The sequence below is a fragment of the Plecotus auritus genome (assembly GCF_963455305.1).
Source record: "Plecotus auritus genome assembly, chromosome: 2".
NCBI classification, from domain to species: domain Eukaryota; kingdom Metazoa; phylum Chordata; class Mammalia; order Chiroptera; family Vespertilionidae; genus Plecotus; species Plecotus auritus.
In genome coordinates this window covers 32,419,103-32,433,898 of record NC_137771.1, presented here as the reverse complement: position 1 = coordinate 32,433,898, position 14,796 = coordinate 32,419,103, and the positions used below count along the sequence as shown (strand labels likewise).

General features: G+C 54.5%; 1 protein-coding gene across 1 annotated transcript in view; it reads right to left on the bottom strand.

The window, feature by feature from the left end:
• Positions 1 to 464: 464 nt before the first annotated feature.
• Positions 465 to 14,796, bottom strand: part of TTC22 (tetratricopeptide repeat domain 22) — a gene marked incomplete at both ends in the record, with an annotated part of 18,555 nt that continues 4,223 nt past the window's right edge. The window contains 6 exons of the mRNA XM_080656033.1: positions 465 to 1,001; positions 1,455 to 1,607; positions 2,502 to 2,663; positions 3,946 to 4,064; positions 4,701 to 4,816; positions 5,013 to 5,068. Coding sequence (XP_080512159.1) covers positions 465 to 1,001; positions 1,455 to 1,607; positions 2,502 to 2,663; positions 3,946 to 4,064; positions 4,701 to 4,816; positions 5,013 to 5,068 — 1,143 coding nt within the window. The remainder of the gene's footprint in view (positions 1,002 to 1,454; positions 1,608 to 2,501; positions 2,664 to 3,945; positions 4,065 to 4,700; positions 4,817 to 5,012; positions 5,069 to 14,796) is intronic.

Genomic DNA, 14,796 nt, shown 5'->3' with positions numbered 1-14,796 from the left:
GGGCAGACCTCGGCCCTGCCCCCTTACTGTTCACAGTGCAGCTTTGCGCTCTGCTCAAGCCACGGCTTTTCTGGCTGCAGGACCCCTGAGACCCACTCCACTCAACTTGAGTAAGGGCTTCATTATAAGGACAGAGTGTTGCTCACGGGAATCCAAAGACTGGCACTAAGGCCTCAGGGATTGTACCGCGAACTAGAAACCCGACAAAATGAGACAGTTTTCTTCTGTATCTCCTAGGACCTAGGAGACTCGCAGCCATCTTATTTTCTCGGTACACTTGCCCAATTCTGTCCTTCAATTGGCGGTCTCCTGGACCAAGTCCTTCTACCTCCATAGGCATAGTCAAACTGCCCTCAGGCTCCAAGTCCCCAATCCAATTCCTGAAAGAGAATCTGATTGGCTCTGTTCAAGCAGGGCCCAGACTTGGTCCAATCAGCTGTGGGCAGGGCCTCGAGGGCGGGGCCTCAGAAGGAGAAGGCTCGGCGGCCCCGAGGTGCCCTGACACCCTCACCTGCGTGCTCCATGGTCTCGAAGAGCAGCCGCACCAGCGCCGGTCGCCCCTGGGTCACCAGGGCCCGCGCCAGCCCCAGCACCTCGCCTGTGTGCCCGCGCCACACGCGCTGCAGCTCCTGCCGCAGGCGCGCCGCCGGGTACTTGCCCTGGGCGCGGTGCAGCCACGCGTCCACCTCGCGGCCCAGCTCGCCATCACTCAGCTGCGCCTGGCTCCACTGCGCCAGCAGCACCTCGAGCAGGCAGCCGAAGCCCTCGGTGTGGCTGCAGCCCGCGTCGTCCAACTCCACCACGCGTTTGAAGCAGGCCGCCGCGTTGGCCTCCTCGCCCTTGATGCGGAGGCACTTGCCCCGCAGCAGCTGCAGCTCAGGCAGCGTGGCGCCCAGCTCCAGCTCACCCGCCTTGGCCAGGAAGACCAGCGCCTGGTTCAGCGCCGCCTCATCCACTGCCAGCAGCTCCTGCATCGCATCCACGCCCATGTAGTAGTAGACCTGGGGTGGGGTGGCCAGGGTGAGCCATTCAAACCCCCACCCTCACCCCACCCCGACTCGCCCTGGCTGTTCCCCGCTTCCACAACTATTCACCGCAAATTTTGGTCCCCCTTCCCTGGAAAAGGAGAGACAGTATTCTGATTCCAGTTCCAACCCTACCACTCTTGGCCACATAACCTTGTGGGCCTCAGTTTTCTCATATATAAAATATGATCTTGTCACCTTTTGGTAATCATTCCCTGAGCATACTTCCTGAGTGCTTAGAAAGAATCAGGCCCTGTTCTAAACGATGTACGTGCATTTAATCCTCACCCGTAGGAGGTGGGTACTGTTATCAGGTAGGCGATGTCCCTATTACTCCCTGTGTCCTAGGATCCCAGGCCCGGCCTGGCAGAAAGTAAATAGGTTCTTAGTAAGCCATTGACTATGCAGCAAGCCAAGAAGCTGCCTTACCTGGCCGATGTCCAGGTAGGTCTTGAGGCCTGGGCATACCTTGACCACTTCCTCGAGGTCTGCCTTGGCGCAGGCCAGGTGGTTCCTGTCAGGCATGCCTCCGAGCCCCATCTTGACCCGCTCCAGGTCATGAAGGTAGGCTCTGATATGGACCTGCCCACAGAGAGTCAGCTCAGGAAAGATGCTCCAAGCAAGGACCCTCTGCCCGCCTTTCTACCCTAAATGAAGCCAGTCTCCTTCTCAACAGCAACTCAGGGAGCTTCTGTGGTGTAGCAGAAAGCCCCTGAGGTTGGGACCCAGGAGTTCTAGGTTTTAATGCTGTGCCAACCCGGGCTAGCCACTCCCCCTTCTGAGCCTTAGTTTCCCTGTCTGTACAATGATGAAGAGCCCTTCATTCATTCACTCATTATATCTGTATTGAGTGCCCACCATATGCCAAGCCCTGAGCTAGGTAGTGGGGTGCAATGGTGATAAGACAGATGAGGCCCCTGCCCTGGTAGAACTTAACATTCTAGTAAGAAGATGATCATGAACAAGTTAACAGCACCATTTCACGTGATAAGTGCTATTAAAATCTAAGCACGGTGATGGGTCGAGGTCACTGGGGAGAGCTCTGATTTACGACCTTAGGCTACCCCTAATCTACCCTACTGCCTTTCACAAGCACCTCCCATGCTCCAGGCATGGTGCATTGGATGTTACCCCACTTAGTCATCTTACCACCAGTCCCAGAGTGATGAGTGGAGATGTCAGATTTCAACCAGGACAGTCTGACTGCACTGGGTACCAGTCAAGAAGAGGCTGCAGGCCATTGACCACATAGGTTATCGTGGAACGGATGCCTGCAGTGGGTGGTGGGTGGGGGGGCGTCCTTTATTCTTTCACTCAACAACTGTACAGAACCTAAACCGTGTGCCTCGTGACTCCTAAGCTCCTTTCTACCATGAAGGCCTCATTATCTCTGAGCTCCGGCAACAGGGTCTTGGCCCGTGGCCCCTGTTGTCTGATTCCCGAGGTAGGAGGAGGTGGAGTTAAAGGGTGACTCACCTTGGCCCTTGTGCAGTACGCCTGCCAGTTGAGCTCCGGATCACGTAGGATATCCAGGGCCATGTTGCAGGTGCCAATGGCCATATCCTGCTTTCCTAGGAAGTGGAAGATTTTGGCCAGGCGATTCAGGATCGGGGGTTGGTCCTTGGCAATCTCGATGGCCTGGGTGGGTAAAGGGAGGAGGGTGAGAGCAAACAATTTGTCTGTTTGTCTGCAAGAACTAGCTAAATAGGGCCTGACCTTCAGGAACCCCAACTCTGGACGGAGCCCGGTCGTCGCAATGCTTATTCCCCATATCCACCTGCCGGGAAGCTCAGTCTTCTCATGGAGCCCAACACTTGACTTGCTGCCGTGCTCTCTGCCATGTTCATGGGTCATGTCCAGTGAATCTCTCCAGACCCCAAGCAAACCCCTTTTCCTCAAACACATCCAGTGTGCTCTTCCCCATTTCTCAGGGCAGGTGGGAGGAGGGGCCAGAACCAGCCTCTACCTCCCTGTACCCAGTGCAGTGTTTCTAGCTCGGCCACAGCACTGGGCCCCTGTTGTTACTGATGGCTGCTGTGTGTGTTCTCTGCTGCCCCTGAGAGGGTGAGTTCCTGCAGGGCCGGGGCCCTGCTGTGCATCTCTTTGCCCCAGCACAGAGAAGGTGCTCAAGGAGGGGTGAAGGCCGTGTTTTTGTTAAATTGGACATAAATCTCAGAACACTCACGAGCCAGTGCTAATGCCCTGTCCTAAGATCTCTCATCAAGAAATTGCTCATCACCCACCAGCAAACAATAGGGACGCGCCCTTGCAGGGCACAGTGCTGCGTGCCGTGCCCAGGTGAGTGGTATCACAGGGCCGGCCTCCAGGGAAGACTTCAAAACGGAGCTGAGCGTAGAAACTGCCACTTACACAAGGTGCCAAGAATAAGGCTTGAACAGCACTTTACAGTTCATAATGAACGGTTTTGAGTTTCTCAGTCATCTAGAAGGCAGACAGACCACATAATTAACAGATAAGGAGGCTCAGAGATGGAAGTGACTTGCCTTAGGATCACAAAGCCTGTGGGCACAGCTGGCACTAGACCCTGGCTAAACCCATCCTCTCTCCACTAGGCCTCTGGAGGTGGGAGGGACAACGTGAACCAAGGGCCAAGAGGAAAAGCACGAGGATGTGTCTGGGAAATGGTGACGAGCATAGAAGACGAAGCTGGACACAGGCTTGGGCCAGACCGGGTGTGGGGAGGGCCTGACTCTCAGCAAAGAGGATGGATGTCTGGGAGCACTTCTGTTTTGTTTGGGATGGAGAGAAAGGCCTGGAGGGAGGGCACCTCCTGGGCGGGCACACAGTGGGAGCTGAAAGTGGGGGGTGACACCCAGAGAAGCAGAGGGTTCCAAAAGAGGAGGATGGGGCGGTAGGCTCCGTCCCAGTTTGGAGAGTGGGTGTGGCTGGGGGCACATACCTTGCCAAAGCAGTCCAGGGAGTCGGTCCCTGAGTACCCGCAGTCGTGGACGCCCATGGGGGTGGTGGAGAAGGTGTGCTTCCTCTCCAGCAGCATCCCGAGGTAGCACCAGGCCAGGGCTGGGGGGAGTGGGGGAGAGGGGTCTCTAGGAGGCAGCAGGGAGGAGAGAGGGAGAGGAGCCACGAGGAGGGAGGGGACCAGCTGCACCCAGGTGTCGGCTCCCAGGTAGACAAAGGGAGGGTCAGTGGCGTGAAATCCCGGAGGGCCACTCAGGGACCCAGCGAAAGAAACAAAGGTGGGGAGAGGGGACGCGAGAGTGGATGGATGAGTGCACGGTGGTGCTAACCTGTGCTTACTGCGTCCCTCAGGGGACCTTTGAAGGTGCACAGCCTCTCTGGCTGCAGCTCGGAAGTTCTGGACCCTGTTCTAGCCCCGTGGCCCTGTGACGGTGCCTGCACTGCTCTCCAGCACAGCCTCCGTTCCCAGCCAGAAGGTGGGCTGAGAGGCTGAGACAGGAGCTGTTTCTTCCACGTTAGGTCTGAGACACACACCTGAACACATGCGGGTGTAGTGATTTGTGATTGGTGTATTCACCTGTGCAAGGTGAGTGAGCTCTCGAGATGAACAAGTGAATATGTGAGACAGAGGGTGAGGGAGAGAAACAGGGTCCGAAAAAGGGAGGCAGTGCTGTGGGGGGGCGGGGGGGGGGGGGAGAGGACAGAGAGAGGCTGCTCTCCACCATCCCCGCGCCCTACCTCGGTGGTGGGGGTCGGAGGACTTGAGGACTTGGCGGAGCAGGGCCAGTGTGCGGTTGAAGGCGGGCAGCCTCTTCTGCTCCTCTCTGCCCAGCTCCAGGAAGATGCCATCTAGCCTGTGGCCAAGGAAAGGATGCAGCTGGTTGGTACCCCTCCAGGCTGTCCCCCGTGTGCTGTAAGTCCTCCCTTTCCCTGGCCACTGGCAGGGAGGGAGGCTTGGGGAGCCCTTGCCATGCAGATGGGCTCAGCCACTTCTCCCCTGGGCTCCAGGCCACACCTCCCCCCCATCCCGTGCCCCCTTCCCAGCCTGACCTGATGAAAAGCGTTGCCATGGTGAAGTACCAGCCCCTTTTCTCCTCCATGGGGATCTGGGGAAGCAGAGAATGGCCGGTGCTGCTGTTATTGAAGTGCTCAGGCTACTGTTCATAGATCCCCACATTTCCCCTGAACCCTGAGAAGCAGCCAGTCGTACAAGGGCTTTGGCCTTAAACATTCTTGATTTAGTCCTGGCTCTGCCATTGACTGGCGGGATGACCTTGGGCAAGTCACTTCCTGCCTCTGGCCACAGAGGATTTGACGAGATGACCTGTGTGAACGCCCTGCATGAGGAGCCCAGCACAGAGCCTGTGCGGGATACATTCCCTCCCCTCCGGTCTTGCTCTCCAAGCTAAGCTCCCCTCCCTGGCCCCCAACCTGTACTCTGCATCCCCCCACCCAGGGGCCCACACTCCACTGGTCACCTCTCCCTGCAGGCCATCCACTCTCCCCCTTGGCACCCCCCTCAGCTCCCACCTTCCTGAGAAAGCCCCTTTGGGCCTGCTAAGTGAGCTCAGCTGAGGCCCAGGACCCCCCTGAAGCATCTCCCATCGTTATTCTTGCCAACCTTGCCATGCATTTAGACCGACTTGGGCACCAGATAAAATATTTATGCTGTTATTTATGGGAGTAGCTGTTCCTGCCTTGGGAAGGAATTTTAATGAAAACCAATAAAACCCCCAGTGCATATCAGCAGCTCCGCTCAGGCTCCAGCCCCTCCCTCTGCATTCATCTCCTGTCGATGAGCTCCAGGCTCCATTCTGCACTCACCCCCACCCCACTGTGGCTTCCTCAGCTCAGACCCCATCATCCCTCCTCTCCCCCCGCCACCCTCCACCCCCAACTCCCAGCAGCTGGGGTGAATGCATTCAGTGCGGCCAGCATTTCTGGGCATCTGTGGTGTGAGGCCCAGTGTTGGGTGCGGTGGGGATGTGGAAATGAAAGGGAGCCACACCCTGGCCTAAATGGGCTCGCAGCCTGGCTGGTGAAACGGACCCAGGCGTAAATAACACAGCATGCAGATGTGGAGTGCCTGCCATGTGCCAGGATCCTGATACCGATGACCTCAATCTCACAACACCTGGGTGTCATCCCATTTTACAGAGGAACATATTAAGGCTCAGAGAGGTGAAGTGACTTGCTCACGTTCACACAGCGTGCGATGTCAGAGCTGGGATTTGAACCCCTTTGTTAGTCTCCAAAGCCCATGCTTCCCTCACCACACCAGGTTGCCAATAACTATAGTACAAGGCAGAGTGTGACCAAGGCCCTGAGAGGGATGCAGACAAATACAGCAGGATGGAGACAAAGTCTAGCAGAGGATGGGCTGTGGGGTGGGTCTTGAATGGCAGCGGTATCAGAGGGGGGGGGGGGCAGGGCTCAGCATGGAGATGTGTGGGCAGCCTGGTGAGCTGGAGCATGGCGTGTGGAGGTGTGATGTGGGGGAACTAAAGCTCTCAAGTTACGTTGCAGCTGCTCCGGGGAGGCCATGGATGAGCTTGGAGGGAGGAAGAGAGGAAGGGAACCTGTGAGTCAGATCCCAGTGAGTGAACCAAGACAGACTACCAAGAGGAGGCCCCACTAAGTGCATTTCTCAGCCACTCCTCCCCAAGTATCTTCCTGTGTGGCCCAGGCTGAGCCATGGGGATAGGAGAGGCAAGAGGCAGGTCCTGCCTTTAGGAGTTCCTGGTCTGGCAGGAAAGGCAGAACCAAAGACACTGAGTAAAGGAACACCAGGGGTATGGGAGGAGGTACCTACAAAATCCAGGGGTACCCCCAAGGCTTCTAGAGGAGGGCGAGCTAGAGCAGGGTTCCCAAGGACAAGTAGGAACCAACCCAGTGGATATGATGTAAGGAGGCATTCCAGACGGAGGGGACATTGTGTGCAAAGGCTGAGATGAGTAAGCATGGTGTGTTGGGGGCTGCATGAAGCCCCAGGTGGCTGGACGGGGCAGGGGTGGTGGTAGTGGTGGTGGTGGTGGTGGTGATGAGCCAGCAGGGCTACACCAGGAGGAGCCTCTGAGTGCCAGGCTTAGGACCTGGAGATCATCCACAGGGCAGCAGGGAGCCATAGAAGGGGTTAGAGCTGGGGAGTGCCAAGATCCAATGTGTTTTTACATTCACCTTGGAGAGTAATCCTGTTCTGTATGAGGGAATATGTGTAGGGGGCTTTAGCTGGAACAGGGCTGTCCAGAGGGGAGAGAAGCAGGTCTCAAGTGTTAAAGGGTATCCTTGAGAGCTCAGGGGGAAACACTGGCCAAAGCCACAGCTGAGGTCAGCTGCTGGGTAACCTTCCCTGCTGCAACTACAGAGGACCTGGGATGTCGGACGGGACCTCAGATTCATGGGACAACTACTGTGGGCCAAGCTGGCTGAAGATCTGGACTTTAGATCTGGTCCTGACCATGGAAAGATTGAAGGCATGTGTGCCTCAAGCTCCCTGGCTGCTGGTAGATATGATCTCATGACCTCTGACCCCAGGCCCACTTTGAGGTTGGCCAAACTGATTCATGATAGGTAGAGACAGAACCTGCTCCCCGTCTCAGGCTCCTTATAAGGAGGTGTGGCCACAAGCGAGATCAGGGGTAGTAGACGTGGGGGCTGTAACACCAAGAGCAGAGGCCAGGTGGCCGTGTCTGGCACTGGGCTGAAGAGTTACACCTCGGGCTGTGTCCTTATCTGCAAAGGAGGATAATAATACCAACCTCATAGGCATGTGAAGCAGCGCCTAGACTGGAGTACTTGCTCCATTAATATTTGCTCCCTTTCTCCTGGTTTGGGTTAAAGCTGAATGGAGTTAGGGGTGTAACTCATGCCTTTATAGTCCTAGCCTCAAGCCTTGTCCACAACACTCAATTATTTTGATCAACCTCCTTATTATATCTTGGAGGACACTGAGACCACAGAGGTGAAGCAACTTACCAAAGGTCACACAGAAGTTAGTATCGGGTTAAAAACCCAGTGGTTTCGCCACCACTCTGATATGCTTGAGTAATTCAAGAGCCTGGTTATGGTTTGAACTAAGCAAGCAATACTACCACCTGGTGGCAGTATGCCTGAATTGCAGGGACAACTCAGTTGACTCTCCTTCCCCTTCAATTAGAAGACTGAAACTGATTTTCAGAAAAGTAGCTAGATGAGTGACATCTGTATGACATCACAAAGACAGTCCCTTCTTAGATTCCAGCTTATGGGGTGGAAGATACGGAACGGAGTTAATTGTTTAAATGGATCTGATCTGAAACCTTGTTGTGCCTGAGGTTTAATCTTCTAGCTCTGTGATGAAGATTACAGGATGCCATGCACTCTGCTGTACAATTCTGGCCCTGAAATGGGCTGTCTCTTTAAAAATTCTTCTGGTTGTAGCTGAAGCAGCAGCTGAAGCTGTTACCAGGGGCAACCTGGCAAGCCATCTTGCATTAAATTAAATTAAACAGGCCTCTGACTGCTCCCTCCCTCCTGGAGGAGGGAAGGGCTATTCTACCTCTCTCCCAGAAAATAAAGTTGCTGTGAAACCTCTTACGTGGCAAGGAATTCACTTCCAGAGCTGATGGCTCCCAGAGGCAAGATGTTTGCAGGCAGCCTGGGAGGGGCTGCAAAGACCTCTGCCAGAAGGGTGTTTACTGAGGGCCTGCCTGGCGTGGGATCTGGGCAGGACGGCTCACCCTTTCTCCTGTTACAGCCTTATCATGAGCTGGGGGTTCTGGGGCCTATAAGAGGGGGGTGGCCAATGTGTGAGTCAGCCCAGGCTTCAAGCTGGAGGGCTCTCAAATGTGGCTGCTCCTCGGGGCAGATCTGTGGGAGGGGACGGGCAAGGAGCAGGTGCCAGCACTGAACCTGATTTGAAATCCTTAGACCCTGGTACTAACTGAAGGTGAGAGTGAGGAATAGACCTCAGGAGAGGGGTTCTCAGGACATTTCCCAGCTTCTCTGAGGCTCTCACTATTAAGTCCCTCATTTTAGAGATGGGGAAACCAAGCCTCAAAGAGGCAGAGACGCTAGTATTTAAATAACCTGGTATTCAGGCCAGGTCTTCAAGTTCGTTTTCCCATAACACCTAGCTGCAAGTGTTCATACAACGCTTATCGTTTAAAAAGTGCACGCACACAGATTCCACTCGATCCTCAGAACACCCTGTGTGGAATGTAAAGTGGGTTATCACTACCCTCTTAGTACCCTCTTAGTACAGATGGGAAAACGGAGGCAAGATGATGTCCTTAAAGTCACGCGGCTAGTATGAAAGCCTGGACTGGAACCTAGGAATGGTGCTTTTTTTTGTTGTTATGCTGATAACAGCACGTTTTATGGAGCACTTGCCATGTACCGGGCACACAGTTTGCGTGTGTTAACGATTCCTGCCCTCTCCAGACTCTCCTATGAGGTAGAGACTGTTATTATCCTGATTTTATAGATGAAGCAACTGTGGTGCAGAGTGGCCCAGCTAGAAGGTAGCAGAGCTGAGAACTCAGCAGCTTAGCCCCAGAGTCCCTGCACCCAACTACCCTAGACTAGTGGTTCTCAAAGTGTGATCCCGGGACCCACAGCATCAGCATCACCTCAGCATCACCTGGGAATCTGATAGAAGTGCAGATTCCTGACTCATGAAATCAGAGACTCTGGGGGGTGGGGCCCTGCAACCCATGTTTTAACAGGCCCTCATGGGGGAAACCTGTACGGCACTGCAGGGAGCCCAGTGAGAACAGGCTGGCTGGTGGATCTTTTGAAAATGAGCCGAAGGATCAGAAGCTGTAATCCTCTGGAAAGCCTGAAGATCCTGCAGTTTGATGGGTAAGTGACAGAGGTGGGTGGTTTGGTAGAACCTGCAGAGACTAGTAGGATGAGGATAAGCTATTACAGAGCAGGTTTGTGTTAACTCGGGGGTACAAGGATGGATCTTAGCCATTCTATTGACTTTGAAAGGTGGCCCTCCAAAGAAGGAAATGCAGGGGGCTAGGCTATTTTAAAGGATCTCAATAGAAGATCTGTTAGTCTACCAGTGGTTTATGATTCTGTGGGCATCTGAATAGGCTATATAGGGACCTTGTTGGTTCTTAAGGAAAATATTCGCCTTGCACTGTGAACTTTGCCCCTGCTGACTGCTGTACTCTATATTTGCCAGTTAGTTCTTGACAGCTGACTCATTTTCTCTCAGGGAAGGGGCAATGAGCAGGAAAGGGAATGAACATTTCTTGAGCATGGACTATCCACCAGGCATTCAGCGCATCGTGGCCCTGGATCCTCACAGCAGCCCGAGGTGCAATGCATCCTCCTCCTTTTACAGGTGAGGAAGCAGAGGCTGAGAAAAAGCCATGGACCAGCCCAGCCCCACGCCCGGGACAGGGCAGAAGTGTCAGGATCCAGTTCAGACCTGCCTCCCTCCAATGTCCCTATTCTTTCCACCTCATCAAGCCAACCCTGTTAAAGCTGACACTGCAGAAAGAAAAGTCACAACAAGGTGGCAGGACTCGGGAATATGTTCTTCCTGCACAACTGGAAAGTCCTCTGTGATGCCAGAGAGCAGCCTCCCTGATCTGCACACCAAGCCCTGCCCCCTCCCCACCTGGGTCTTCCCTGCCACCTGTGGGGCGTGCGCAGGAAGCAGAGCAGGGGTCTCTTCTCTTCAGTGGGTATGGGGAGTGAACAGAGGGAGGGGACTGGAGGCCACCCCTGCCTAGAAAGGCTACTGGCTCAGCCTCGGCCTCAGCGTCCGCCTTTACAAACTGGGATGGTCCACGTGGCCTGCCTGAGCCACAGGTGTGTTAGTGGTGGTCAGTGCGACCGGGTGGAGGCGATTTGAAGGATGGATGCTATGCCATGGAAGTAAGTCACTTGTGCATCCCTGTCTTATGTTCCCTGGAGGGTTCTGTGTGAATCTTAAGATCCGATCAGATCAACCGCAGCTCCCTGTTGTCACCCTTTCTGGTCCTACCGAGGTCTGTCCTGCAAACCCAGGCCCTGTGGGTCACCAGTGCTTTGCACTGGTCCCCCAGACTTGCAGGACTGCCTTGAGCCACTTCTCTCTCTATTCCACTGTCCCCAGAGAAAAGGGATCCTGTCTAGTCCTGGGTCCAAATCCAGCTCTGGCTCTGGTAGAGGCTGGGTGGGTCTAACAAGTGCCTTGCCCTCTGTAGTGATGCCTGCGTTTTCTCAGCTCCTCCCATAGGTCCCATAGTGCTGTGTGCACCCTTAAATAACTTTATCTTTTCTCCTGTAAAAGAGGCAGCTGGGCCAGATGATGCTAAAGGCTTTGGCCCTGGGTCCTGTACCAGTGAGGAGGGCAGACTCAGTTCCCCAACTGTGCCAGGTAAGCAGGGAGAGAAGCTAGCAGCAAACTCAGAATATGCTAATATGCAAATGTGAGTGACAGCAAGGCCATCCGAAGGTTGGAGCTAGAGCCTCGGGAAAGCGGTCCCTTGGCCTGGGCTTTATGTCCCAGAGACCAGAATCTACATCTTTCTCATGGCTCATCGATAGAACGGAGTTAATACCACTTCTGATTTCCCAGCTGATCTATGAAAAGCACATGAGTGCACAGTACCTAGCTCATCACCCAGCAGTCATATATTTCCTTTCCTAGTTGAACTAAATCAAACCACTCAGATTTATGGAGTGTGTGTGTGTGTGTGTGTGTGTGTGTGTGTGTGCGCGCGCGCGCGCGCACCTGCACATGTTTGCAAGCACCATGGGAGGAGAAACCTGCCCATGAGCTCATAAGTTGGAGATCAACTCTTAAGCCCTCAAAATGCTGTCTCCCACATTCCCTAAGCTGAGTGTTCCCACCTCCTTGTGTGTTTATGCATTTTCTTCTGCCAGGAGGTTCATTCCTTCCCCCACTTCTGTGCTTCTCAAGGTCCTTCCTGTCCCTGAAATCACCTACCCACTACCTTAGTCCAGCCCCTCATTCGACAGAGGAGGAAACAGAGGCCTAAGGAGGCGAGATGACTTGCCCACTGTCAGGTCAGGGCTGGGGCGTGTGCTCATATCCTGGCTCCTAACCCCAAGTGGGGGGTCTTCTCTAATATCATTGTTCTTTTTCCAAGGCAGGTTCTGGGCCAGGATGAGGGAGGCCACAGGAAGGGCAGGAGGAAGCAGAGAGGGAACGGGGCTCACAAGGAAGCAGAGTCTGTGGCTCTCAGAGTGTCCTCCTGGCAGTCCCATCAGGGGATGAGAACAAGAAGCCTGCGTCCCTCGATGCTCACTGGGGCTGGGCCTTCCCTCTGTGACCCCAGCTATACCCCTCCTTCTATACCCATTGGGCTGGTACCACTGTCCCCAGTTCACAGAGGAAGACATGGACTCCCCTGCAGCCTGCAGACTCCCACACTGACTGAGGTCACACCTGCATCTGTCCTGCAAAGAGCATCAGTACCTTTGGGGCAGCTCTGATGTTGGGGGAAGAGGGGAGAGTGAGAAAGGAAGATTGAAGTAGAGAGAGGGGCAGAAGGTGTGTGTGCACGCGCTGGAGACCTCAGGATTGCTGACTGGCTGTGTCCTTGGCCTTCCTCCTAGGTCCCCACCCGCTGGGTGTGGCGATGGGAATGTCCACACCTTTGTTTGTGAGGCCAGCCTGCCAGCACTGCCTGCCTCCCCACCCGCCCCTGCTGGCCAGGTGAAATCTCATACAATGGGTCGCCTTGGGCAAGTTACTTCCATCTCTGGGCCTTGGTACAGTGGGGAATCACAATACTCAGCTGGCAGAGTGTCTGTGAGGTTTGAATAAAAATCAAATGCACCAGTGAATGTAAACTTCTGAGCTCCGTGCCTGGGCACAGGCTGGGGTGGAGGGCACCCACTGCAGGGCGGGCCTGCCCTGAGCCGGGTGCAGGGGTGGAGAACCCGCAGCCCTGCACGTGTGCATGTATAAACTACGGGGAAAGGGAAGAAACTCAAGTAGCTGAGTTAGCTTGGGACGGGGATATTACTTCTTTAAGAATTATGAGTTTCAGTCATCTTATTTACAAAAAAACATATTTACAAAAAATAGGGATTTTAAGACTTAAAATTCAGTTATTCAACTACATTAAACTTAACAGTAGTCACAAACTCCTTCTGGGTGTCCAGCTCTGTGCTAGACAGTAGTTGGTGGGGGAAGATAGAGGGAGACACAGGGTTCCCCCTCTAGGGGGCAGATCCCTTGGAGATAAGCCAGAGGCTGGGAATGGCTCGGCTAACAGCAACAGCAAAGTGCTGTGGGGCCAGAGGGTGGGCAGGGAGACGGGCTGGGCCCCTAATGCGATCTGCATCCTGCCTGGAGCTTTTCATGTTCTCTCACTTCACCCGCACAGCAACCCTGTGAGACAGATGTTAGAATCCCATTTTGCAGATAAGGGAACTGAGGCTTAGAGAGGTGACATGATTTGCTGATGGAGACAGAATTTTAACTTGGTCTAATTCCAAAATATTCTTAATACCCACTCAACCTTGAGATTTGCCACCAAGAATCCATCTGTGACTGTGTGTGTGTGTGTGTGTAGGGGGATGGGAGGAGGGGAGGAATGATAGATAAAAGCAATCTGCCTGATCATATTTTTGTAACTTGAGAAAGAGGAAAGGGAATGAAGAGCTGGGAAAGGAAGTCATAAACACTCACCCGCCCACACACACACTCGGCTTATTTTTGGATTATGGGCCAAATTATTAGCTTTTGTAATGTTTTCTCTTGTAATTTTATTAGCAGACGAGCAGCTGTGCATTGGTTCTTCAGCTGCGCTTCATCCTATGAACGGCAGGGGCTCCTCCTGCCTGGGTCAGTCCCACCCCATTAGGACGGCGTCTCTTGGAGCTGCAGCCCTGGTGGGTCAGACCATCAGCTGCTCACCCAGCAGTGCTGCTGTGGGTGGCGACCCTCTCAATTGGGTCCCACAACTGCTGCTCTGCAGTCCCATCTCCTCCTCCCCGGCCCCCAACTCTGACTTCATCTCTGCCCTCATCCTTCCAGACCCCCCTAATGATACATGGAAACCCACCTTTTCTCCCTCGACACTTCCTCCACCCTAGATTCCCAGTGGTTTTCAAGGGGTCACGCTCACAACCCACCAGCCACCTGCACGGCACTTATCACCTCCCCCCACCCCTCCCCCAACTTCTCTGACTTCTCCAGAAAGAGCAGAGGCTTTGAAGTCAGGCAGAGTGAGGTGGATTCAACTGCCACTTACAGTGACCTGGCACAAGTTACCTAGCCTGGCTGTGCCTCAGTTCCCAGATCTGTAAAATGGGATGGGGTTCTTGTGAGGATGGCCTAGGATCAAGTCCGGAAGGCACCCACAGAAGATCTTCATGAATATTCCCTGTGCGGAGCTGTGTGTGGGAGGAAGGAAGGCATCAGGGGGAGGTGACGCTTGAGCTGGGTCTTTATGGATGGAGTCTGCCTTCTATGCAGAGGGCACCTAGCTACGCAGGGAGGTATGAAACAGCACCGAGTGTTCGGAGAAGAATAAGTAGTTTAGACTCGCTGGTAAGTAGGTTCAAGGGGAGTAGGAGGAACCGTGGCAAAGAGGAGGGCGGGACCCAGATTCCAGGGAGCGGGCAGTCAGGGCCGTCCTGTGCTCCACCCCCTGAAGCTTCTGGCTGCCCCTTTCTGGGCCTCCTTCCCTGCTCCCCTTTGGAAGTCACCAAAGCCCTGGGGCTCTGCAGGTCCCCCCAGGCCCTCTGCTGGGCGTGCCCTCACCTCCTTCCTGCCAGTCAGCCCACTCCTGCCTGTTCCCAGCGGCCCTCAGCCACTGGAGCCGAGAGGGAGTGCTCCTTCTCCAGACGCAGGCACGCCCCCTCCATCCCCAGGACC